Raw genomic sequence first — 26,967 nt, forward strand, 5'->3', positions numbered from 1 at the left:
CCAAAGTCGCAGTACTCATCAGTGCCTACAAAATCTGGTGGGGATTCAGTATACAACATGTACTGGTAAGTAGCCCACACCTGAAGGGCCACCAAACAACATACAAGCAACCATTGCCAAATGCACAACAAAAGTAGTTATCAATTATATCATGCTAAACTCATGAATTAACTCATCATAAAATGCATACTTTATCTCATATCAAACTTCACAAGATTTTCTAAAAAGGAATACATCGAGAAACGTTGGCCTTAACTGGTTGTGCCCAAAGCCACCAACATTCCATGTCAACCCAACTAACTTTATCCAGGGCCATCAATAGTCTCCGTTGACATGTTTATATGTTTTGGATTTTAATAAAATCATGATGATTTTAAAGATTGCAACAAGGCTGTGACACTCACGAGGCCAATTGGGGAAGCGATGAGAAAAAAATGAAAATCACAAAAGATATTGACATTGGGATAGAGCTACGATCTTTTTGCGATGAGTGAGACGTCCCTAACATAATATCAAGTATTAGGCAGTTAAGTGTTCTCTAACATAAGCAAAATGTTAACTTTCACTAGTTTTTTAGGAGTGAGTCATTCTTCATTAGCGCATCTAAGAAAGGGTCATCTGTACAAAAATCTCATTTTTTAACTCAACCGCTATATATAGTTGATTAAAAGACCCAATCTCAAGGCTTACAATGGTTTTGCCCACTTTTTAAAACAAAAGCAATATTACAAAATTATCCTTATTTATTTTTATCTTTTCCTCCTTCTTCCTTTGATATCTTTATTTATTTTTCATTTACTTTTCTTTTTCCTTCCTTGTTCTTCTTCTTTTTCTCTCCCTCCTTTCATCTAGTGCTTTTCTTCTTCGACGTGACCAACTTCGGCAAAGCCATGCAAATAACTCCACATGAGTATATACGAGTAGCTATGGCCGACTTCCTCTTCTTCTTTCCCTATTTTTAGTTTATGTTGCAGAGTATGACTAAGTACTGAAGAACGTGACCAAGCATCGAAGGGCGAGACTATGAGAGAAAGGGAGAGAGGAAATAGAGCAAAGGGAACGAGATAGAGAGAGTGGAAAAGCTCAATCCACATGCATGAGGCTCTGTTTTGGTGATTTCACCCAAATTTGATGTCAACAAAGGGTCAAGAAACCTATTTTTTCAAAAAGCGAGACAAATCTTATTTGTCCACAAATTTGGGTCATCCATCCAGGTGAACTCCTCCTTTAAACCCACGTATTTTTCTCTCTACATTCCCACTCTCCCTCATGCACGCACAAACTGCCCTAACAACTTCTCTGTGTTTCTTCTCAAGTCCATTATCATCACGCCTCCACTCCTCCCTCTGGCTCTGTTGCTCATCAGTTCGTCGTCGCTGGAAGCCATGTAGTGCTGCCTCATGCTAGTAATTATTTCAAATAACTTTTGCTGTGAAAAGATATAGATGGAGTTTAAAATGGGAGAAATAAAGAAGAATTTGTGAAAAATTAGGGTGCTCTATTTATGAGGTCATAAAAGAGAGGAAAGGGAAAAAAAAGGAAAAAAAAAAAACAGGAAAAGAGAAAATATAGGAAAAGAAGGGAAGGAAGCCGTAGCCTCCATCTTCTTCCCTTCTCCCTTGCAGCCGCCGACCACGCCGCCCCCTTCTCAGTATTGTTCGCCGCCGATTACACAGAAAAACTCACAAGTTGCGACGGTGACCGCTGGCAACTTGTCTTTGCGCATTAGACCCACGTATTCTTGCGCGTTTCCTTGCTCCATGATCGACGTGGAACTAGCCTGCGACGTGAACACCAACTTCGAACAAGTTTCGTAGCATCGTTTCTTCTCCGTCTGATGCTCCAACGTGGGAAATAAGTTGTGCATCACGTTCTCGACAACTGGGTGTCTTGCAACACCGTTTTTTTTTTTTTTTTTTTTTTTACTTGGGGATACTACCCACACTCCGATTGGCTTCAAATCAGTTTAGGACACCAAACAGCGATGATTAGAGCCTGATTTGGTAAGGATTATTGCTTTAATTTCCTTTTTGAAATGCATTTAAGGGTTCAAATGTTATTCTGAACTCTTGGAGCTCATTTGTTGTCGTGTTAGGTAAATTTCTAAGTATTCGATTAATGTTCAACAAGGTCGAACACATTTCGGACTAGTTTGGACTTGATCAATGTGTCATAGATCAGTCTTCGACTTGTGAAAGTTTGTTGGTTGTAGTTTTGGGTTAATTCAGAGTTAGATCAGTCTTTAACCCATTTGTTGTGGACCCTTTATTGCATATTCATTCTAGATTCAGTTTAGTGCAATTTCCCTCGAACTAGTAGCCATGTACTTCCTAGTTTTGTATGCCTTCAAGTTCACAAGTTTCAGTACCTTTGGTCACATCTTAGTTAGTGTGTACCGTGTACACCTCAGCATGAGTACATCCATCTACGTCAGGACAATGGCCATAGATGTTCAACGTTAGAATACAAGTTTAGGTCCCACCAGTTACAAACATTCAGTTGCATGTGATTGTAGCCTGAATCCAGTAGTAGGGTTACAAGATGATCTGTTGACAGTGCCATGGAACTAGTGTCATTGCTTCCGCATATTATCATGTTCTCGAGATTTTCTTGAGCATTTTGGTTTAAACCTCTAATTAGTTGTTTTCTTTCAGTTAATGGTTTTTTTTTAAAAGGATCCTGAACCCATAATTATTTCTCCTTGGATTTAAATGTTTTATTGAGATTTTAAATCTAAATTCTTAATTTTCTTTATTTGAAATTTTTTATTTTAAGTTAAATGCTGGTTTGTTTTGGTTATTAAAATTGCATGTAGTGGTAATGATCCCAATTAAAGGTCTGAGAGAGTCGAGTTGTTACATTTTTCTCCCTCTCCACCCATTTGACCAATTGTGAAGTCTTTAGTAACTCATTTGGTTTGTGCTTTTTCCCCTTTTTTATAAACTTCATACATCAATGAAATTTGTTCTTTTATCGAGAAAAAGAAAAAAAAAATATCAGATTCATCCGAGCTATGCTTTTGCAGCTTGCATAAAAAATTTTCTATCAGGAGTTCTAAGAACGTTCATCCTTGCACAAATATGCCGTCAAAGGGGAAGAAGAACTTAAAGACATTCTCTAGATTGTCAGATTCAAACCACTCTCAATCTCCAGTGCCACGATTGACAATACCTCCTGCCTCCGAAGTTTTTGAAGATGGGTTTCTTTCCTCTATTGAAGAAGCTTCAAGTAAATATCCTTCTTTGATTGGTAAATCTGCTTTTGTTGCGAGAGTTACTAATGCTCCAGTTCAATCTACTGGCTGTAAGGTTTGGCTTTCTGAATCTTCTATGGTTGCTTCTGGCTTCACCCAAGGGGCTATTGTCTCGGTAATTTATCTCTCTTCTTTCCATCGCAAGGGAATTAAATTTTTTACCATGATAGTCTTTGTGAATAATTAGTTGTATAAACACTTGGCATAGCCATATTTTCTTCTGAACATTTTTTTCCTTTGGTAGGTAGCACTTTCCAAGGGAGGTAACAATTTAAAGGGCTTTCCTCTGTCCTTGTTAGCAGATGAATGTGGTTGGCACTTTGGGGTTGATTTTGGAGATTCAGTAATCCATGAAGCGGGAAATTACTTTGCTCTTGCGAGAATTTTCTCTTCTAGTAAGGTATGGGGACAAACCTTTTATTATTTGAACTTTTGCATAAACAACTTTTAAACAAGTACTCTTCCTCGAGGGAGGAAGATTAAAAACTCTAGACCTTGTGTTTAGTGCACTTACTTTTGGAAGAAGAAACAAATTTCGTTCTCGTCATCTTCTTGTAGTGAAGTTCCTAAACCTTTATCAAGGGGTTGATGATTGGATGTTTTGACATCTTCTTATAGTGAAGTCCCTAAAACTATCAAGGGGTTGTTGATTGGATATTTTCACCGACAGGTATCGTTATTTTACTAAGAGTTCTTCCTTAGAAAAACTGCAACCTATGTTCTTTTGGCCAATTTGAGAGCCCAGAATCTCTCATAATAACATCAACTTTCTTTGAAACATAAAATGCTCTCATTACATAATGATCTTCTCCTTGTATAACTTGCCTGCCTGTAATCAACATCCCAAAGCAATTAATTATTCATAAACCAATTAAGAGCAGTGTAGTTTTCTTTCCTACCGTCTCTAACATATGCTTTTGTAATTGGAGAAGTCACATCACCTTGGCTTGGATGGCAGCAAGCGTCATGTTCATGAATGTAGTGTCCTTAGCTTTATCCAATTACCATAATTGGCTAAAACATCTCAACCTCAACCATCATTACTGGCTACAACCCCTATATTCCTATGATTTTTGGTACTCCACCTTTCAAATTTCAGGAGAACATTCCCCATTTTTTCCTATTTTGCATCCTTACTTGATATTACCAGGAAAACAATAGTACATCTCCGATCAGCATGCACCGCCTCTAATTCTTTTCTATACCAGATTTTTTCCTCATATCATCCAATCCAATTTACAATTTGTTCCTTTTCTTTTTAATAAGAAGAAACAAACGCACTTGGATTAAGAAAAAAAGAGAGAAAAAACAGCCTAGGGGCCGGGGTAGGAGAACCCTCCAAAAGAACTATGACTAACTTTCCAGTTGTTCACAATTGTGAAAAAGTGGTAGTTACAAAAGAATTTCCTGTGAGTATAACTCCACCAAGAGGAAAGTTAACTGTACATTTCTTAAAAATAATAAAGAAATAACTTGAGGGAAGAAAACTTGTCTTCGAAAATTCTCTGGTTTCTTTCTAGCCAAATATGCCACAATAAAGTCCTAGCCTCACAATTCCACAAAATTTTGGCTTGTTTGGACCAATTACAAAAGGAGAAGACCTCCACCAGCCAACCATCCATATATTTCAGCAAGGAGACACTAACATCGAAGATATCCATCAGATAAAACCAAGCACTAACACTGAAGAATGAAAGTTAGATTGTTGAGTATTTAAATTAGAGGAAAAACTTAACCTTCTTAGGACACTTGAAAATAGTCGATGTCGATGAGAATTTAACTTTTGGGGTTGTCTCAGTTAGCTTCAGGAAAGCGGATTTGGTCTCTTTCTCTTCAACCGACTGTATCACATCAATCATATCAATCAACCTAATAACTTTCCTCTTCTGAGTCAAAAAGACTCTTTCTTAGGCCAAGGTCCCAATCATTTGCTTCCGAGCTCCAGCAGTCAGCTACTGTGGCTTCCCTTTCATGGAAATCACAAAAAAATCAGGAATGTCCTCCGAAGATAGGAATATCATCCAGCCATCTATCATTTCAGAAACTGATTCTATTGCCTTTATTGGCTTTAAATTATAAAAACCGAAAAAAAGAAGCTGCTACTTTTTGCAATATCAAACCAAGGTTTTCCTTTGGGTAGTACCCTTAGGTTTCAAAGTTTTCCAACCTCTCTTGTCTTCCCCATAAATACTTGAATGACCATTCTACACATTGCATTTTCCTCTTGGGTAAATATTCAAAGCCACTTGAAAAGGCATTCTCTTTTTGAAAAGCACCACATCAGGGACCATATTTCAAAGGAATGAAAGTTTTCCCACATTAACCAAAAATTAACCAAATGACTAGTTTCCCCCCTCCCCCTCCCCCAGGTCCAGAAGAAGTTTCTAGCCATTTTATCCATCTCATCAATGATCCCTTTAGAGGCTTTGAAAATTGAGAAATAGTAGATTGGGAAGCTATTCATCACTGATTGGTCAAGAGTCAAATGGCCACCTTTCATGAGATTTAGACTTCTCCATTTCTCCTAATGATTAGCAAATTTGTCCAGTAAAGGCTCCGAAAAGCTTTTCTTCCTTTGATTGCCTCCCAAAGGATTGCCAAGATAGGAAAAAGGCAGTCTCTGCTCTACAACCCAGGCTAGCAGCTAAGATTTTGCACTTCTTGGGCGTCAGAGTTAATTCCAACAAGAGCAGTTTTTGCCATATTCAATGACAGACCTGAAGCCGTAAGAAATATAATCATGATCATCCACCAATTTGTTAAAAACTCCCCTTCGTTGGGCAGGAAGATACTTGTATCATCAACATATTGGAGGTGAGAGATATCACTATTTTTTCTACCAACTTAGAAGCCCGACAAAAGTAAAGCAGACTGCTAAAAGAGTCATCCATGAGAGTAAAGAGAAAAAGGGGATAGGAAATCCCTTTGTCTCATGCCCCGTTTGGCTGTAATCTCCACCAAGTTCTGCCATTCATCGACAGAAAAGTTAGTAGGGTCCATACGCCCTTTGATCTATCTCTCCATCTTTGGTCAAATCCTTGTTGAGCAAGAACAATATCTAAGTAATCCTAGTCAACCTTATCATAAGCCTTCTCATAATTAAGTTTCAATAGGAGACCCTCATTTTGCTTAGACTTTCAATCGGCAACTGTTCTGACGCAATCATGATAGCATCGACGAGCTTCAATAAAACATGATTGGGGACCATGAGTTATGTAAGGTAGTACCTTTTTTTAATCTTTGACAAAACTTTGAATATTATTTTGTAGAGAAAGGTGATCAAGCTAATCAACCTGAATTCCTTGACCTTCAATGCTTTAGCCTTTTTAGGGGTCGGGCACATATAAGTCTCGCTAGTTCTACAGTTGATTGGATGGAGAGGTAAAAGAAAAAAACACGATGATAGTCTCATTATGTATACAAATAAAGTATAATTGAAGGGAGTATGAGAGTTTTTTTTTTTTTTTTTTTTTAAAAAATACTTTAGGTCATGTTTGACCCTAGGAGTTTGTGGGCCCATAGCTAATAAAACATCTATTTCATGATTTATTAATTCCTTAAACTATGGGCCCATGGAGTTTGCCCTTTTATAATTTCATATTATCAATGAAATCATGAGCGAATGTTTCTCATCCAAAAAAAAGTCCTTATACAGTGAGCCCCATCACTTACTCTTCAGACTTAACATCTCCACATCTGGCCTTAAATGGCCCCTTAGAGTATGTTTGGCCCAATGAGTTGGGAAGTCGGATTTGGGAAGTAGGAGTTGTAAACTCCACTACTTGTTTGGCCAAAGGAGTTTGTGGGTCCCACTACTAAAAAACATCAATTTTATATTTATTAACTCTTTACATTATGGGCATTACGAGTCCACAATTCTCTAGACTTTATAACTTCTTGGAGTTCACTATTCCACTACTTGCACCAAACATACCCTAAGGGGTCGTTTATTTCGTGGGGAATCCAAGGTTTCCATGGACTGGGCATCTGGATTACCATATTTATTTTGGGGTAATGTACGATGCTCGGGCATTTGGAGATTCTCGGGCATTCTAGGATACCCTTACAGAGGAAATCTCAAGAGTTTTGGATATCCTCCCAAAACATGGGTTTTTTGGATTCCCGTATTGAGGGCATCCTCTTTTTACATTTTTAACCATTTTTTCCCCATATATATGTAAACAACACTCTTCTTTATTTTCATTTTATTATTAAAATAGGAGAAAAATATCTTTTTGGTCTCTGAGTTTTGAAGAATAGTTGCATTTAGTCCCCGATGTTTCAAATTGGCCAATTTGGTCCCCGAGTTATCAAGTATATGATTAAAAAGTCTCTCTCGAAATAAAACCTTTAAATTTAGTATTAAAAAATCTGTAAATGCTTACATGTCAAGATGACATGGAACAAAATATTTTTTTAATATTTCCCTTTCTTTCTCCCCCCTCTCTCCTCCATCTCCATTAATGGGCCCTTTCCCTTTCTTTAACGTATCAATTTCTCCCTCTCTCTCTCACACACACACTTCGCCGCCACCGTCAATACTGAAATTTATCACTACTTTGGAAATTTCTAACCATGAGATGTTTGATTATTCACACACCCATCACCCAATTGGGTATTTCTTCCTTCTTCATAATCTTTCCTTCCAACCTCTCTCTCATATTCTTCACAGTACTCAACTAATTCCATGGAACAAACCCCCTTTTTTATCCATATTTTTTTTTGTCCCCCCAACCCCAGAGAAAAAAGGGGATGTAAACAAAAGGGAGAGGGCATCCTTTTGGGGTTTTCCATTGAGATGGTTTTGAAAAAAAATAAAAAACAATGGGTAATGGAGATGATGTACGCCCATTAATGGAGATGGAAGAGGGAGAAAGAGAGAGGGAGAGGGAGGAGAGAGAAGAAGAGAGAGGATGGAGAGAAAGAGAAATAATAAAGAAAATATTGCTTTCCATGTCATTTTGCATGTAAGCATCTATACATTTTTTAATATTAAATTTAAAGGTTTTATTTAGAGAAGGACTCTTTAAACCTATTATTAAAAACTCAGGGACCAAAAGGGTATTTATTCTTTAAAATAAATACTGTCAACTATGTATTTCACTCTCTTGGGTTATATTGTAGTTGTTATTATTTTTTTAAGAAATATATTCAAATTCAAATTTAAATTAATATTTATAAAAATCTTAAATTAATATATATTATTTTGTTGAGAAAAAATAACAAATAAAATAATAAAACTATATAAATTTAAAAAGAAATTCAAATTAATAAAAATAAATATGTTATATTAGTTCAAATTATAATAAAATTATTTATAAATTAATGAATAGTCGTAAAAACATTCTTGGAGCATTATGTAAATTTAAGACATTCTCGTATAGAATTCTTACAAAGCAAACAAAGTTATCTAAGTATTCTTAAATATCTTTTAAATTATTCCTACAAAACAAATATGGTTATCTAAGGATATAGGACATCTGTATTTTCAGACATCTATGATTCCGGGCATCTAAATATTTTGGTTTTCTACCTTCCTAAAAACAAACGACCCCTAAGAGTTTTCCTATTACCACCTTTTTTCCCTTAACTATTTACACTCATCTCATTTTATACATGCCCCCACCCCCCAGCCCCCACTTCTCACTTTATTTCTAACTACTTCATAATTTTTTAATTGGGCCTCCCTTCTTTGTTCTTGTGTATGTAAATTAACCCTTGATAGTTAATAAATGAACAAGAGGAGAAAAAGGGAAATGAGCTAAGAAGCATATACACTTTAATTTAGCTAGTTGCATGTGTTGAACACTTGAACACTCCGACATATATTGGAAACGTATCAAACACTTGTTAGTGCAGTAGATGTGTTAGACTTTAATTGTACAGAGTCAGATTAAGTCCAACATTTGTTAGAGAGTTAGATTAAGTCCAACATTTGTTAGACATCCATCAAACACTTGTTGAGTATATGAATAAACACATATACGACAAAGATAATAAGTTTTGATACTGAAATGTATTAAACTCATTTTTTAAGCATATAAATGCATAAAATCCTTGATTTTCAAATATATAAAAATGATATATATTATAATAAATGTGTCTTTGCCTTGTCCGTGTCTTAGATTTTAAAAAAATGGCAAAAAGTAATGTGCCACTGTATCCATGTCTTGTCGTATCCGTATCTCTACTTCTTAGGAGATGAGGAAGAGGGCTTCACGAATTTGAGCTTTGTGACTATATGTGCCAAGTTATATAGACCTTGCAGGATATATTTTGTTCACATTTCTTATGTTGCATATTTTTCTAACATTATATCGAATATAGAATTGTTGGTCACCTTGTCCTCAAGGTGGAAAGTTTGAAAGAAGAAAAAAGGAAGGAAAAAAAAATAGAACTGTTGTATCTGATTTCTGATCTTCATTTTGAAAAAAGTCTACATGTTAGAAACTTCAGTTTGAAGTCTGTTCTTATGTTTAATTTCTTTTTGATTCATAGGAGTTAAATGATGGAGTGCAATTATCAACAAACCTCTCGTTTACCTTGGGTTGCCCTACAATTGGCCGTGTTGTGTTTATCTCCCCTTTAAAAACCTACCTATGCAATGATCCATTAAATGATGATGGTAAATTGAAGAGCACGGAAGTTGAATCTCTGAGAATATACAATTGTAAGGAACTGTTTCTGGATCTAGCTTCTTCAACCAATATATCAACAAAAGATAACTTATTCTCTTCCTCAACTACTCATTTAAGAAAGGTTCATGGTTGTAGTGAAAATGGTAATTTAACATCCCCAAGCACCATGCTGTCTGCTTCTCCTAAATGTGATGACGTGGTATCGAATTTACCGAGTCCATGTGCTCACTCACTTATTAAGGAGGCCTTAGGAGATGATACCGTCAGAAAAACTCTACAGATGATTGCTTCCAATGAGTTGTATAAACGTTGTTTGCTGTGTGGTAATCTTGTAACTATCCCAGTGCTTTCAGATCTTTGTACATTTCATGTAAGGGGTGGTAAAGGACTGTCAGGATGTAATGACCCTTATGATTCTATGCACAGTGGAAATGACAATCATCTTCAACATTGTTCATCAAATGAATATGTGGATTGTGCTTTCAATATAGATAAGCTGACAGAAGTATTTATAAATGTTCAATCAACCATGGTCTCAGAGACAGTGCAAGAAAGAGTTCCATCAAATGTGGAACCTCAAAATCCAAATATTAGAGCTAAAGTAAAGCCTAAAATTTGGAAATTGGGTGGCCTTTCAAAAGAATATTCAGTTTTGAAGGATATTATAATTGCATCATCATTAAATAGCACCTTGTCAAGGTATGATATATACAACCTGAATTTATTATTTGGACTGACCTTGTTTTGTTGGCACCCCATTCTGATTGGATGTGTAACTGACATTTATAAATGTGTTGTTAAATCGTATTCTTGCTAGTGAAAAACTCCATATTTGATGTGCTTTATAAAGGATGTCGGATGTGTAACTGACATTATAAATGTGTTGTTAAATCATATCCTTGCTAGTGAAAACTCCATATTTGATGTGCTTTATATAGGATATCGGTGTCAGGAATTTTAATGTAGAAGTTGGCATACTGTTTCCAAAGTATTCTTCTGTTATGTTATTATTCTGTTAGTTTGATTGCCAATGATACAATGTGCTACTGCGGACTGTTATTTTCAGCTAGTATTATTTAACTGCCACTTAACCGTTAAATCACTTTAAATAAACGGGCTCTATGAGCTAGATTGAATGCATTTCTGAATGTTTGTCTATTGTTCTTAGAACAAATCTGAACTTATTTGCCATGCATTTATTTCATTTATTTATTTGAAATTGCTTTTTGATGTGAGATCTGGGTGGCTTGTCGTTGGCTTCATAAGACTAAAAGTTCATAGTTTTATATGTTTAAGAATGTGAGATTATCTCCATATAGACTCTTTAGAATTGGTGGAAGGTCTGGGATCTAGCGGGCTTCAGTACTCAGTGGTTGTTTGTTACTTTTATTTTTTCATATTTATTTATTATTTTTTTTTTTTGTAATGACTCATTAGACTTTATTCTGGTTGATTAGATTCACTTTTGTTTTCAGTTTACGTTTTTTCTGTTGGCCCCTTTCTTGGTGGTCTTTTCTTTTTGCCGGTCCTTTGTATTTGTTATTTTTCTCAAGCATGGTTTTCCATACAATAATATGAGATCTCTTTGTAGGTTTGTTGCTTCGTGATTTTCAAATACTTAAAGCTTACCCTTCTTTTCCTTCTTGAATATTTTTAGAGTTTTATAGATGTTCCTTTCTTCCCCCCACCCAACAAGAAAGCAGTTTGTTGTACATACTTAGCTGATTGCTGAACTGCGTGCACCTCTTGTTACTCTTCCATAAACATAATCTAAAATTATAATTGTCCATGTAACTATTTAGCCTCGGTTTACAAACCACAAAGGGAGTACTTCTTCATGGTCCTCCTGGTACTGGAAAAACTTCCTTGGCTCAATTATCTGCTCATGATGCTGGTGTCAACTTATTCTCTTTGAATGGACCTGAAATTATAAGTCAATATCATGGGGAAAGTGAACAGGCCTTGCATGATGTTTTTAAGGCGGCAAGTGAAGCTGCACCTGCTGTGGTTAGATTTCTGGAATTCTTGGTTCTTTGCCTTAAATGTCTTGATTCTCCTCTAAGTTATCTCATGAGAAACTGTTTCTGTGGTTACTTTTTGAGTTTCACTATCAAATCTTATAAGATCCTTAAGATAAGGATAATTGAATGAAGTTTTGAATGTCTGCGTAGACATCATGATTAATATCTTAACATTTAAAATGAGTGTTGATTTGGAAAGGGTAGACAAGAATCTAGACTAAACAAACCTGCATGATTGAGATTTTTCATTGAGATATTGACCGCCCCGTCAATAAATTCTCATTATGAAAGCTGGTTAATTTTCCTCTATTACTTTAATATCAGATATTAATTGATGAGTTGGATGCTATTGCGCCTGCAAGAAAAGATGGAGGTGAAGAGCTGTCTCAAAGAATTGTTGCTACATTGCTTAATCTAATGGATGGGATCAACCGAAGTGGTGGGCCACTTGTAATTGCTTCTACCAACAGACCTGATAGCATTGAGCCTGCACTAAGGCGGCCTGGGAGACTTGACCGGGAAATTGAAATAGGTGATTATTTAGTTTCTGTAAATGCTTTCCAGGTCTAATACTATATCACATTTGAATTGCCATGATTGCACCTGTGGTTCCTTATCACAGGAAGTGCCAAGTGATAATACGGAAAGTTTCTATAAGAAAAGTCTATGTCTGTGTTAGTGTGGGCAAGAATGCTTTTTTTCCGTTTCTAATATTATGACTAATTTTCAAATCCTGTTGTCTACTGTGAATTTGTGATCATGTCTCTAGTCTTGAATTGCATGTTTGATTTAAGTATTACTGGTTGACAATGTGATTGTATAGCTTCTGTCTTGGATAGGTTGATTTCAATATGTGGTGGTTCAATTTTTTTTTTTTTTTTTGGTTATCTTTTTTTAGAAAAGGCGATCTTTCAATCCTAAAGGGGATGAGAGAGAGCCACAATTATGTGTAAATATTTTAGATTGATTTTTGTTACTTGTCAAGTACTATATTTATAGAATTGTTTATGAGATACAACGTCTCGTTGTGGGTTTTATCTCTCCGGCTTTTGTAATCATTAGTTAGGTCTTATTCTCCTAAATTGGAGTCCGTTTCTTAGTTTTCGGACCCCTTTTTGTGGGATTGATACTTCTGTACGCCATTGTATATTCTTTAGATTTTCAAAATACAAACTTGGTCTCAGATATCTATATGTGCATGTGTGTGTATAAAAGAAGAAATAGGAAATGTAGGTAATCTTGCTAACTTATAAAGTATTTGAGAAATTTGGAATGTCTGGCTATTGTGCCATCTTGAAGTTGCATTTAGGGTGATGCTCTAAATGATGAAAAAAATATCTTTATAAACTAAGTGCATCCTTGGTCTTCAAACAACACTTGATGAATTTTTTTTTTTCCCAGAAAGGATGATATACCTTTCCTAGTTACTCTGGCAGAAACATGTAAGAACTTTAGCTTTGGTTGGGTATGTACAGGTGTGCCATCTCCCAACCAACGGTTGGATATTCTACATACAATACTAAGTGAAATGGAGCACTCTCTTTCAGTTGTGCAAGTTCAACATCTAGCTATGGTCACACATGGTTTTGTGGGTGCCGATTTGGCTGCCCTTTGCAATGAGGCTGCCTTAGTTTGTATAAGGCGTTATCATGAGTTTAAAGTTTCTTCTGATTGCCATAGTTCTGGTAGATCTGTTATAGCAGAAGAACAACACAAGTTTATTGAGGTGGATTACAAAGCCAATGTCGATCATATGATTTTGGAGCCTGTTCTCTCACAAGATGCAAGAAGTATATCAAGCGTTTGCCCAAACCTTGAGTCTTCATCACTCTCTGAACATACTTCTACATCTGACCCGCTAGCATGCATGTCCTCGAATGAAGTGGTTGCTGATAGTGAGGATATTTTTAACTCTTTCGAAATCAAGGGTAGATTGAAGATTGCTTTTGAAGACTTTGAGATGGCTAGAATGAAAGTGAGGCCTAGTGCCATGCGAGAGGTATGTCTACTTTTTCATTTTGAGATAATCATCTTATTGAAAACTGACGGTATATTATGGAACTAGGGCCCTTAGAAAACTGCATTACTTCTGTGCATTCAATGATGTCTTATTTTTTTCGGCAAACTAATTATATGATGGGAAAAGCTTAGAGTCTTTGGTTTTGTGCAATCTAATACATTTGGAAACTTCCGGTGGAAATAAATCTCTAGACTCATGAAAATGGATGTGGAGACAACCTGAACTTTGGGCGCCATTCATTTTTTAGCTTATAATTTTTCAGACCGTTTTATAATCATGATTCTTTTTCAACTTTTCATGAGCTCTCCATTAGATATGGGGTGTCCTGTAATGTTTTTTGTTCTTTAAACTTTTTTATGTTACTTTCTTTCAAAATGATGTATGATGGTTAAATATCTAATAAAAGACCACCTTATATTAGGTCATACTTGAGGTTCCAAAGGTAAAATGGGAAGATATTGGTGGACAAATGGAGGTTAAGGCTCAATTAATGGAAGCAGTGGAATGGCCTCAAAAACATCAGGATGCATTCAAGCGAATAGGGACTCGACCTCCAACAGGAGTGTTAATGTTTGGTCCTCCTGGATGTAGCAAAACTCTCATGGCACGTGCTGTAGCTTCTGAGGCAGGACTAAATTTCCTTGCGGTGAAGGGCCCAGAACTTTTCAGCAAATGGGTTGGTGAATCTGAGAAGGCAGTTAGATCTCTGTTTGCCAAGGCAAGAGCTAATGCCCCATCAATCGTATTTTTTGATGAAATTGATGGTCTTGCTGTCATTCGTGGGAAGGAAAGTGATGGGGTTTCTGTCTCTGATCGAGTCATGAGTCAACTTCTTGTCGAATTGGATGGTCAGTTGAACATTTTTTTAGGAAGTTCAAAATTGTTTCCTAGTTCTAACTCACTATACAGATATTAATGATGGGTTTTAATCACATTTGAAATGAAGATTGTGAATTTATTGCTTGCAGTTGCAGGAATATACTGGAGGCTTTTATTGTAATCACGTGTTTTTCTTTCTAAAATTTAGGTTTACATCAGAGAGTTGGTGTCACTGTCATTGCAGCTACCAATCGGCCAGATAAGATTGATCCAGCCCTTCTAAGGCCAGGTATTACCCATTCAGAAACTTCTGTACCCTCGTACACCACCCATCTACAAATACAACAACATCCGCAGCTGAACAAATGCATTGTGCCCAGTTTTATTTATTCATTTATTTATATTTTTTTAAATGAGCAAATGATTGTATTAATTTATTAAACTAGTTAAATGTAACTTCAAACAGGACGTTTTGATCGGTTGCTATATGTTGGGCCCCCAAATGAATCTGAACGAGAAGAGATATTTCGTATCCATTTGGGCAAAGTTCCTTGCAGCCCAGATGTCAGTACGAGGAAGTTGGCTTCTCTTACTCAAGGGTGTACAGGGGCTGACATATCATTAATTTGCAGAGAATCAGCTTTATTCGCGCTTGAGGTTTGTTGGGTTCCTGTCAATCCAAACTTCAATTTAGAGTTTCACTTATTTATTGTTAAAAATAAAAGAATAGGGAAGAGAATAACAACACAGTTACGTGGAAACCCCAGTACAGGGAGAAAAACCACGATAGACACTGATTTTTATTATTAATTCTGATACACAAACTACAAGAGAATAGGCCAAATAAATAGACTAGTGGGAAGTCCTAGGGTAGACACAATTACTAAAATACCCCTAGGGTTACAAGCTGCTTTTTCGACACTCCCCCTCAAGTTGGGGCGTAAATATCAATAAGACCCAACTTGCTGACACAGTAATCAAAGGTTTGTCTCAATAATCCTTTTGTGAGCACATCTGCAATTTGTTGATTTGAGGGAACATAAGGAATGCATATACTTCCATTGTCATGTCTTTCCTGGATGAAGTGCCGGTCGATCTCAACGTGTTTTGTTCTGTCATGCTAAACAGGATTATTTGCAATACTTATTGCTGCCTTATTGTCACAAAACATTTTCATTGGGAGCTCATTGTCTTGATGAAGATCTGACAACACTTTCATCAACTAGATCTCTTCACATATCCCTAAACTCATGGCCCGATACTCAGCTTCTGCACTACTTCTGGCCACAACTCCCTATTTCTTGCTCCTCCAAGTCACAAGATTACCCCAAACAAATGTGCAATACCTTGATGTTGATTTTCTATCAACAACAGACCCTGCCCAATCAGAATCAGTGTAGGCTTCAATGCAGCGTTTATCAGACTTCTTGAACATTAACCCTTTACCTGGTGTACGTTTCAGATATCGAAGGATGCGTTCAACTGCTGACATGTGTTCTTCACAAAGAGCCTGCATAAACTGACTGACGACACTCACTGCATATGAAATATTAGGTCTCGTTGAGATAAGTATATCAATTTTCCAACTAACCACTGATACCTTTCTTTATTGACCGGAACACTATTACTAGTATTGCTGAGCTTTGAATTATATTCAACTGGGGCGTCAGCAGGTTTGCACCCAGTCATTCCTGTTTCCGTTAGAAGATCAATCGTGTATTTCCGTTGGGACACTGAGATTCCGTCCCTAGACCGGGCTACTTCCATTCGAAAAGTATTCTTAACTTCCCAAGGTCTTTAATTTCAAACTCTTTGGCCATCTTTGCTTTGAGTTTCACAATTTCAACATCATCATCACCGGAGAGCACAATATCGTCAACGTACACAATGAGAATACTACCTTCCCTGAAGTTGACTTCTTTGTAAAAGTGTATGATCTGAGTGCCCTTGGTATACCCTTGTCCTTTGACAAAGGTGACAAATCTGTCAAACCAGGCTCTCGGAGATTGTTTCAACCCATTATAGCGACTTTCTCGCCGGCAGACTCGCTGTGTGAACTGATTTTCAAATCCGGGAGGAGGATTCATGTAGACTTCCTCCTCAAGTTCTCTATTGAGAAGGCATTCTTTACATCCAGTATTGCAAAGGCCAATCTTTGTTAACTGCAACTGATAGCAATACTCAGATAATATTGAGTTTAGTATGGGAGAGAATGTTTCGGAGTAATCTACCCCAAAGGTTTGAGTAAACCCTTTGGCAACTAACCTAGCTTGTACCGATCAACAGTCCCATTCTGACTTGTACTTTATAGTAAAACCCATTTGCCACCCAACCGTCTTGTGTCCTTTAGGTAGGGATTACCTGGTCCCACGTTCAATTTTTCTCCAGAGCTCTCATCTCCTCCATAACAGCAGCTTTCCAAACTTCAGTTCCCATTGCTTCCTGTATGTTATACTCGGTATCACCCTTAGCATCTAAACTAGTGGTAAAGCCCTAATTCAGATGACAGGTTACTGGAAATGTCACGTAACTATGCATGAGGACCTTGTACATGACCGAAATACCTTTTCCTCAGAGCTATTGAAGATCAAGAGAAGCATCATATTTCCTTCAAACTATCAGAATTTCCATTGTGATCACTAGTCTCCTCTTTCCTGTTTCTCATCTCAGAAATCACACCTTTTTCACAATTATCTTTAGTATCAACTCACATTTTCTAGAAGCTGTGTCGTGAATCGTCAATTTACCACTGTCGTCTTCCCATCTGCTATATAGTGGTGTTTCTATGAGCACCTTTTTCCCTCATTTTTTCTTCTCTGCACTCGTTAGTACAAGTATCGAATCTCATTAATTTCAGGAATACACGTACCTGTGTCGGTTTGACTCATGGACCGGAGGCCGGAGATGCAACAGGTGATGCTGCTTCCTTCCTGAGATTCTTCCTATTATGTTATCCCTTTTATGTTATTTTTGATTGGTAGGAAGGATAGGTACCAACATGTTTGGGAATAGGGGGTAGATCCAAGGGAATTGATATATGTAGACCAGTTAGTCTCTTCACTAGAGGTCTTCCCCTGAAGATGGCTAATAGGGAAGAAGGGTTTGATCCTCAAGAAAAGTGATATCCATGGAAACGTAAATATTTGCCGAGAGGAATGGGTGGTAACATTTATACCCATGTTGATGGGAGTGAGGATACCACAACAAAGACGCCACTTTTGAGCACGGGGGGTTAAATTTTCGTGCGGTTTGGACAGATGAACAAAGAAGGCAACACAGCTCAAAAACTCGAAGTGGTTACATCGGAGACTAAATGGGATCGTATAGGTTATGACTCTTTTTAAACAGTCTAAAGGGGTTTTGAAATGAGGACACCGAGAAGGCATTCGGTTGATAAAGTGAGCAGTAGTAAGATGGCATCACCCCATAGGTAAGACGGGAGTGATGTGGATAGCATTAAGGACCTAGCAAATTCCACCAAATGACGATTTTTCCACTCTACTACCCCATTTTGTTGGGGAGTGTAGGCACATGAACTCTGGTGAATAATCTCTTTGGAAGCAAGAAACTCCTAGAAGGAAGCGCTAAAGAATTCCCGCCCATTATCACTTCTCAAAATACCAATTCTGGCATTAAACTGGGTTTCCACAGTGGCATAAAATTACTGGAATACAAATAACACGACTTACCAGTGAGAAGAAAGACCCAAGTAAGCCGAGTGTGGTCGTCTATAAAAGTGACAAACCAACGTTTCCCTGTGGAGGTTGTGGTTGGTGAGGGACCCCAAACATCACTGTGGACTAAGGTGAAGGGTTTGGATGATTTATAGGGCTGGGAGTGGAAGGCAATAGAAAGTTGGGGGCAGGCGCGATAGGCTTAGATCAGATGCAAACACACTCTGTTTGGCACAGATACACACTTCACACTTTAAAGAAGACACATTAATATTGCAACATAAATGCGGAAATAAGTGTTTCATGTACTGAAAGTTCGGATGCCCTAAGCGGTAATGCCATAACAAAAAATCATTCTCAGAGGTAGAAAAATTTAAGGAGACAAGGCTAGTCCTATAATCATTCCTAGAGGAAACATCATCAGTTAGGAAGTAGAGTCCCCCATTGTGTCGGGCCAATCGTCGTCCCCAAGTTTAGATCTTGAAATAAAACAGAGTCGGGTGAAAAAACTTCCTGACAATTCAAATCTCTTGTAATCTTACTGATGGATAACAAATTATATGAAATTTTAGGAACATGCAAAACGTCTCGCAAAACCAAACCCTCAAATGGAGATAAATCCCCTTTTCCTTCAACAGGTGCCAAAAGACCCATCTGCAATCCTAATTCGTTCGTTACCAGCACTTGGATAATATGAGAGAAACTGATCAGAGGTACCAGTAAGATGATCCGTCGCCCCTGAGTCAACAATCCAAGGTTTTTTACTGTTCACACTAATAAGACCAAAAGACTGTATATTGCCTGACTGGGCGATGGTACTGATTCCAACCGTACCTAGGCTGGTCGTATTGTCAACTGAGGGAAACACAGGTAGGATATTTGTAGTAGGTAAAATAGGGAAAGAATTTACCGGGTTTTCATCTGGGTATTGGGTCGAGTCACAACCTGTTGGAAACGGGGCAGCCACTAACGGCTAGAAGGAGATCGACGGCTGGAGGGGGGTCACCGGCTGAAGGTGGTTGTCGGCTTGTTGTTGGTCGAATGAGCCTAGGGCAGAATCGGAGAGGTCCTGTTCTCCTTGCCGGACGAGTGGGTTCGCCAGATCTGACGCGAAAACCCTAGGGTCCACCCGATCTGATGCGAAAACCCTAGGGTACGCCAGCGCGGTCAAGTTTTTTCCGGTCGAAGTCGAAGCCCTAGTCGTGATCGGAAGCTGTCGAAGAGACTTTGTCTGCCAAAGGGTTGCTGCGGATGCGAACGTCCCCGATCGGAGCCAGATCTGATCCACCTCGCGGTGGGTCTGAGGGGTTGCTGCGGCCATACCTGATCTGAGCCGGATCAGTCGACGGTGGCGCGAGACGAGGCAGATTGGCTCTGTTAGCGTCTTCTTTAGATCTGTCCGTGTGCGGCTCCCATTGATGTCGGCTCTCTGTTGACTGTAACTGGACGACAGAAATTAATTCCGATAAGACAGCTTGAAAACATTCCTTTACCGCGGCCTGAATAGCAGTTTTCATATCAAAACTCGAAGATCCACCAGCTGAAGGTGACTGTGGATGGTTCTCTTCCATAGTGGCTAGGGTTTTGTCCCCTTGCTCTGATACCATGTTAAAAATAAAAGAATAGGGAAGAGAATAACAACACAGTTACGTGGAAACCTTAGTACAGGGAGAAAAACCATGATAGACACTGATTTTTGATACACAAAGTACAAGAGAATAGGCGAAATAAATAGACTAGTGGGAAGCCCTAGGGTACACACAATTACTAAAATGCCCCCAAGGTTACAAGCTGCTTTTTCGACATTTATAATATAGATCTTACTTTCATTTTCAGGAGAATCTGGAGGCTTCAAGAATAAATATGCAACATTTAGAAATTGCAGCTAGACACGTGAAGCCATCTGAAACTGAACCTTACCGAGAATTATCATCTAGGTTTCAAAGGCTTGTTTGTTCTAGCTCACAAGAAGTTAATGTTGTGTGTCAGCAATCACGATCTCACTGGTTTTCTTTTTGGTGAGTGTATCTTCTAGTTCTATCTTTACTTTAACTTTGTGTTTTTGATGTAAAATTGGATCGGCTAGATCTTCATTCACTGAATGTGTAGTTTTATGCTGCATAAGGTTTTTCTGAAAGGAATCTGCAGATATTCTTCTTGTTTGATCACTGTTATTTGAAGAGTGTGTTTGTGCTCTCCTCCAAAGTTGGTGTTGCGTATCTAGGAAATTTACATTATGAAATATATTATTAAAAGTTACGGTCCCGTTTGGTAACCATTTCGTTTTTTGTTTTTGTTTTTTGAAAATTAAGCCTATTTCCTCCCCATATCTTACATTGATTTGCATCTTACTTTAGTACAATTGTTGAATTCTTATCCAAATTCCAAAAACAAAAAAAAAAAGCTTTTGTTCAAAATCTGGCTTGGTTTTTTAAACCATTGGTAAAAAATAGATAACAAAGTAAGAAATTTGGAGGTGGATATAGTGTCTAGGTTTAGTTTTTAAAAACAAAAACAAAAAACAAATGGTTACCAAACGGGATTAACAATTTTCAGATTGAGATATAGCTATTTATGGAATGTTTCTTTTTAGGTATGTTATAGTACATTTTGTTAATTTTTAGGAATATCAAAAGTGTAGGATTTATTTAGTTGTACTGTATCATATGTTGTGGGAATGTCCAACTATTAAAATAGAGTACGTTATCCCTTTTCTCTCTCTCTCTCTCTCTCTCCCTCTCTCTTTTTTGTTTGGTGTGGGGGTAAGAAATAGAAAAAAATAGAAGAACATAAGCCCAACAAAAGGGAGTCCCAAAGGGATGAGAGAAATGCTAAAGTGTTTGAAGATAATTCTTTACGTTTCAATTTTTTTTATAACCTTATACAAATCATGGCATCTTGTTTTATAGCTTTTGTTTGTCATTTTTCTTATTGGAGTTTTAAACTTTAGCCTCATTTCATTTTTTCCATGAAAATTATGTTTTGTGTTAAAAGAAGAGTACTTTTTCCAAAATGCATCCCAATTTCACACTTGGTACGCTTAGTCTGTTCATCAATGTTCTTTGAATATGAAACTTCAAAGAGATAAACTTAACCCATTTATCTAAATGGCTATGAACATTCATTTGAGAAAAAAAAACTTAGAATATTAGGAGTTATGTTACATGTATAAGGTGGTGGTCAGTATATATGAGAATGAATATGGTTGGTTTACAAGTATTAGAGGGGGAGAGTTTGAAGTTGTAGTAGTCCTGGTAGAGTATTTCAAAACTTGGTCGAAACCTACTAGGTTATTTTGGGATAGCTGCTTTACTTTACTGCATTTAGATCCGACAGGAAAATTCATAGGAGTATATATCTTAGGTAGGTGACCACCGTTATTTGTACAGTTTTCTATTGGGAATGATTCAATTACTTGTCATGGGTGGCCACCGTTATTTGTACAGTTTTCTATCGGGAATGATTCAATTACTTGTCATGGGAATGAAGATTAGATGGGGATACTCTTGTTTTTCTTTTCTTTTCTTTTCTTTTCTCTGTTGTCTGTACTGCCTCTCCAATTTAAATATACCTTGGTGGCTTACTGACCAATCGGTCTGAGAGACACAGGAGAATCTTAAGAGGAGATAAAAGTTTTGAGAGAAGGAACCCTCGAGAATGATAGAATGGTGGACTGCTGTTGGGTTTTCTTTGAGTGTGCGACTAAAGACTTTTATAGTTATGCTTTGTTCCTTTCAATTACTGGGTATTTTTTTGGTTGTTATTTCTACCGTCTTTTATCTTCTTTTTTTAATATAGTAATGAAACTATGAAAGTTTATTTTCTCCTTTTAACAAAAATATTTGTAGATGATAAGGTTATCAGTTGTTATTTTTGGGTCCAACTTTAAGAGTTTTTGTTTTGTCAACTAAATCACCAAAAATTCCATAGAAAGTTGTTTGGACCAGGTCCTTTAATGAATTTAATAGCAGTTTTTATTTTAGAAATAAGTCAAGGCTATTCTTTCAGAATTAGAGAATAACTGGAAATATTTGAGAGTTATTTTCTATCATGGTCTAAAATCTCGCCTAAGTTGTTCATCTTGGTGTTATCTCTCAAAGTTATTTGATGGTTTTTCCAGTCAAGACATTTACTATGGTTAGGAAGGTTTTTTCCTTCAGTTTTCTGAACTAAGTATGGCCTTCCTTTGCTTGTTGATTTATTGTCTTTTCCCCCCAATCGTCTCTGATATAAAGCAGGCCCCTTGTAAAATCAGCTGTGTTACTTTTTTCTCGTGTTCGTCACTTGCTTGAAGGCTTCAAATGAGCAGCAACAAATTATGTGTACTTATACATTGTCTTCAAGGAATTGTTTGTCATGGAACTTAATCAAGAATAAGGTATTCTTGTACTCGGTCTGGAATGATAGATAAAGGTATGACTTTTCAAGTGTTTAAAACACTGTTTTTTTTTTTCTTTTTTTGTGCATAAAACAATATTTTAATCACTTGAAATGTCATTTTAAACAGAACCTATGACTGCAACACCAATTCAAAATTTTGAAGACTTTAATCTGAGGTTCCTGAAGAATGAAGATGGCATTTACAAATAATGGGCTGGGATGATTTCATTCACCAAGTGCATTTATCCTGCCTGGAGGTACACTCATTTTCTTTTTCAAAATTATTTCTCTTTTTTGAGCATACAGGTAGGATTTGATTGGGGCAGTGATGCTTAAATCAATTAAAATATTTATTATATAATTCTATTTATCTATTCATTCAGCTACCCTTCTCTCAATCTGATTCTGGCCATTTTGGATTGATATAGGCTAGCTATTTAAGTTTGTAGTGACGAGGGATTGGCCAAGTTTTAAAAACTAGAGAAGTAAAATGACTGATGGGCGGTAGAGGATTACAGATTTAGGAAGAAGGGGTGCTTTTTAAGATTGATTTTGAGTAGGTGTATGATCATGTGAACTGGAATTTCTTGGATCAGATCATGGAGACGAAGGGTTTAGGGTATAAGTGGTAGATGTAGATGTGGGGGTGCCTGAGAAATGTTAGTACTAGGGGTAAAGTGGTGGCCTAGAGGCCTTAGATAGGGAGACCCCCTTTCCCTCTTTCTTTTTCTTCTTGTAGAGGACATTCTTAGTAGAATGGTTGGTAAATGTGTTGAGTGCAATGTCTTTTAAGCCTTTTGAGGTGGGCGATGATAGGGTTGTTCTTTCCCATATTCAATTTACCGATGACATGCTTTTCTTCTGCTGTGGCAAGGAGAACTCGTTCTTCATCTTGAATCATATTCTTGCCTTCTTTGAAAAGATGTATGGGTTGAGGATGAACAGGGGGGAAGTGTAGTGTTGACGAGGAGAAGCTTAGAAGATGGGTTGAGTTGGTTGGGTGTGACATGGGGAGACTTCTCTCCTCTTACCTTGGTCTCCCTCTTGGGAGTAATCCTAAGTCCGTTTCTTTGTGGGACCTTGTGGTTGATAAAGTTCGGAGTAGGTTAACTTCTTGGAAAAAAAACTTCTTTTCTAGGTTAGGAGGCTTACCTTAATCAAATTGGTCTTTAGGGGCATTATGGTTTACGGTTTACTTCTCTTTTCAGAGTCCCGTGTGAGGTGTTTAAAAATTTTGAGTGGTTGATGCACTATTTTCTTTGGGAAGGGTTTGAAGGGAATGGTAGGGGTCGCATTTGTTTAGTTAGGAGGTTATCAAGAGACCAAAGTCTTTGGGGGGTCTTGAAGTTGGGAATCTTAGGGAATCTTTGGGTGGGGGAGAAACCTCTCCGTGCTTTGTTCCCTCGTCTGTATCGTCTATCGTCCCTAAAATATTATTTTGTTATTGACTTTCTTGAGTGGTTTGGGAGCTCTTATGCCTTTTCTTTTGGATTCCATCGCTCCCTTTTCGATAGGAAGGCAATGGAGGTGGCGATTCTTCTTTCTTTACTCAAGAGTCACACCCTTTAGAAGAGGGAGAAGGGACGTTAGATTCTGGAGCCCCAATCGTTTGGAAGAGTTCTCATGTAAGTCTTTCTTTCAATATTTGGTCGATCCTTCTCCCGTAGGTGTATCAATCTTTACGATGCTTTGGAGGATTAAGATCCCTAGGAAGGTGAGGTTCTTTATTTGGTAAATTCTTCATGGTCGTGCTAACATGATGGGCCGGCTTGTGAGGAAGATGCATTTGCTTGTTGGGCCATTTTGTTGTATTCTTTGTGGCAAAGGAAGACTTAGGTCATATTCTCTTTGATGTGATTTTGTGAGTAGTATTTGGGGGTCCTTTCAGGCATTTGGTATGATGTATGTTTGTCACGATCATGTTAGTGCTATGATCGAGGAGTTCCTCCTCAATATGTCTTTTGGGGAGAATGGTCATTTTTTATAGTTTGCGGGGGTGTGTGCGATTATCTAGGTTTTGTGGGGTGAGCATAATAAAAGATTGTTTAGGGGTTTGGAAAGGAATCCTTCGAATATTTGGTCCCTCGTTCACTTTCATGTATCTTTGTGGACTTTGATTTCGAAGACTTTTTGTAATTATTCTATAGACACTATTGTGCATAGTTGGAGGTCCCTTTCTTTAAAGGGTGCTCCCATTTTTGTGGGTTTGTTTTTTGTATGCCTGTGTATTCTTTCATTTTTTCTCAATGAAGGTTATTGTTTTAATTAAAACAAATGCTAGACATGTTTGAGAGTGATTTTATAGGATTTAAATCATGTTTCTCATGTTCAAAAATCAATTTGAAACACGTCTTTAATCATTGAAAATCAATTTAATATTTGATTTTACATCTTATATAATCAAGTTTTGTTTTGAATGATTAAAAATATGTTTTGGGATAATTTTGAACTTGAAGTGATTTTAGCAATTTAAAAATCATTTTCAAACATATCCTTGGATTGTGCAAATGCTAGTTTGCAGATTAAGTTCTCAATTAAATCTCCTTAAAAAATAATTGGTAAAACATAGGCATTTTTTTAACCATTTACAAAAGTAGGGTCTTTTTTGTCTTTATTGGATTGCGTCTTTTCAATCTTTTTTTTAAAAAAAAAAGAAAAAAACAAAACAAATAGAGTTGCATTTCATGAAGAGACGCCACATGCTAAAAATTGTCAAGTAAGAACAGTTCCTCTCTCTAAGAGACAACTATATTAAAAATCCCTACCGCCAAAAAAATATATCCTTGAATCGATCAAAGATTTTGTTAAATTGATTTTTCAACTTTCAAGAAAGAAAAATTGAGATGCAACTCTTCTGATGTGGCAGTTCTGAGCATGTTGTGTTAAACTACTCTATTTGCTGCATTTTTTTTTTGGAAGAGACCGTAACCGAATATGGCGAAAGAAATTGTTGTATTTTTACAAATAGTCTAAAAAAATATATGTTTCTATCAATTGTTTGAAAGAGCTCTAATCAAGCACTTAATCCCTAGTTTGCAGGTGGTGGGGGAAGTTTTTGCCCTTTTGGAGGCTTGTGAGCTGCAATGTGTTCATAGGACCATGCATTGTGGGTCTACGAGCTTTGCTGCTTTCTTTGGTGTCACGGAAAATGCCTGAGAGAATGTGTCTTACTGGTGTGGATTTTTTTTTTTGTTGCCTTTCTTCCATCCTCTGCCTCTTTTGGCCCCTTATTTCTTGGGATTGTATCTAATCTTCTTTGTAAATGAAGGTGCCTTTTCCCCATAATTATTATTACTAATAGGTAGGTCCCAATTTAGTCCCTATAGATTGTAATTGAAATTTAGACACACAGATTGTAATTGAAATTTAGACACACTGGTTTGATAAAATTTCTATAAATAGTTCGTATGATAGTGAATAGTGACTATTATGAAGATTTAATTAAACTGTTGGGATTATTTATTAAGTTTTGTTAAACTATAATGACTGAATTCTAAGTTTTGTAACCCTAGAAACTAAATTCTAACTTTTTTTTTTTCTTAGATCATGAAAATCAAAATTGTAATTTGACCTTATAAGTATTATAAGGAAGCTAATATTCCATTTGATGTGTTGTTTTTTAGCCAATTCTTCGAAGCTTCTTTTGATAGGTTTTTGATATTTAGATACTAAGGTTATCAATATTACTCTCACCTTGTGTGTCTGTCGTTATTCATTTTTCACTAAATTTTTAAAAAATTGAGTCAATTTTTAAAAACCATAGCAGGTAGCTTTTAAAACTTTGTTTTCGTTTATGGAATTTCACTAAATTTAAATGTTTTCTTATGGAAGGTGAAAGTCATAAAAGTTAGAATAAAGAAATATTAGGAAACAAGTTAAATTTCAAAAATTAAAAACTAAATGGTATTATAAATAAACGAGGCATAAAATTATTGTAAGTATGAATGTCAATTTATATCTCTAAACTTTAAATGTGGTATCAATTTTAAAAAGGGTTTATAAATTATGAATATTTTCGTTAAACCTAATGTAATGCAAATACGTGCATTACAATCAAACGGAGTGTATCATCAACTTTTGTATGATCGAGCACAAACAACAAAGCGAACAAACATACAATCCACAGTCCCAACTCAAGGACTCAACAAACCTGTACCAACCA

The 26,967-nt window shown here is 36.8% G+C and overlaps 1 protein-coding gene across 4 annotated transcripts; it reads left to right on the forward strand.

Annotated features, from left to right (window-relative positions):
• The first annotated feature begins 1,278 nt into the window (after positions 1-1,278).
• On the forward strand, positions 1,279-26,194 carry LOC120077714 (calmodulin-interacting protein 111). Of its 4 annotated transcripts, none has more exons than XM_039031674.1 (14): positions 1,285-2,003; positions 3,026-3,368; positions 3,498-3,653; positions 9,752-10,590; positions 11,694-11,898; positions 12,237-12,444; positions 13,388-13,911; positions 14,354-14,780; positions 14,960-15,040; positions 15,218-15,408; positions 20,262-20,443; positions 22,664-22,838; positions 22,933-23,062; positions 25,838-26,194. In XM_039031674.1, exons 2-12 carry the CDS (start codon positions 3,081-3,083, stop codon positions 22,728-22,730), a joined length of 3,168 nt encoding a protein of 1,055 aa, XP_038887602.1. In that variant the 5' UTR covers positions 1,285-2,003; positions 3,026-3,080; the 3' UTR covers positions 22,731-22,838; positions 22,933-23,062; positions 25,838-26,194. The 4 variants fall into 4 exon arrangements, with proteins under 4 accessions (XP_038887605.1, XP_038887602.1, XP_038887603.1 ...); XM_039031675.1 differs by having other exon boundaries at positions 25,845-26,194; XM_039031676.1 differs by lacking the exon at positions 1,285-2,003 and having other exon boundaries at positions 3,026-3,228; positions 3,309-3,368.
• Positions 26,195-26,967: the final 773 nt, after the last annotated feature.

This window comes from Benincasa hispida, chromosome 5 (genome assembly GCF_009727055.1).
Source record: "Benincasa hispida cultivar B227 chromosome 5, ASM972705v1, whole genome shotgun sequence".
Lineage (NCBI taxonomy): Eukaryota > Viridiplantae > Streptophyta > Magnoliopsida > Cucurbitales > Cucurbitaceae > Benincasa > Benincasa hispida.

Coding starts and splice junctions, on each gene's coding strand:
- LOC120077714 (XM_039031674.1), top strand. CDS start 3,081: ATGCCGTCAAAGGGGAAGAAGAACTTAAAGACATTCTCTAGATTGTCA. Junction 3,654..9,751: donor GAATTTTCTCTTCTAGTAAG/GTATGGGGACAA, acceptor TTTGATTCATAG/GAGTTAAATGATGGAGTGCA. Junction 14,781..14,959: donor ACTTCTTGTCGAATTGGATG/GTCAGTTGAACA, acceptor TCTAAAATTTAG/GTTTACATCAGAGAGTTGGT.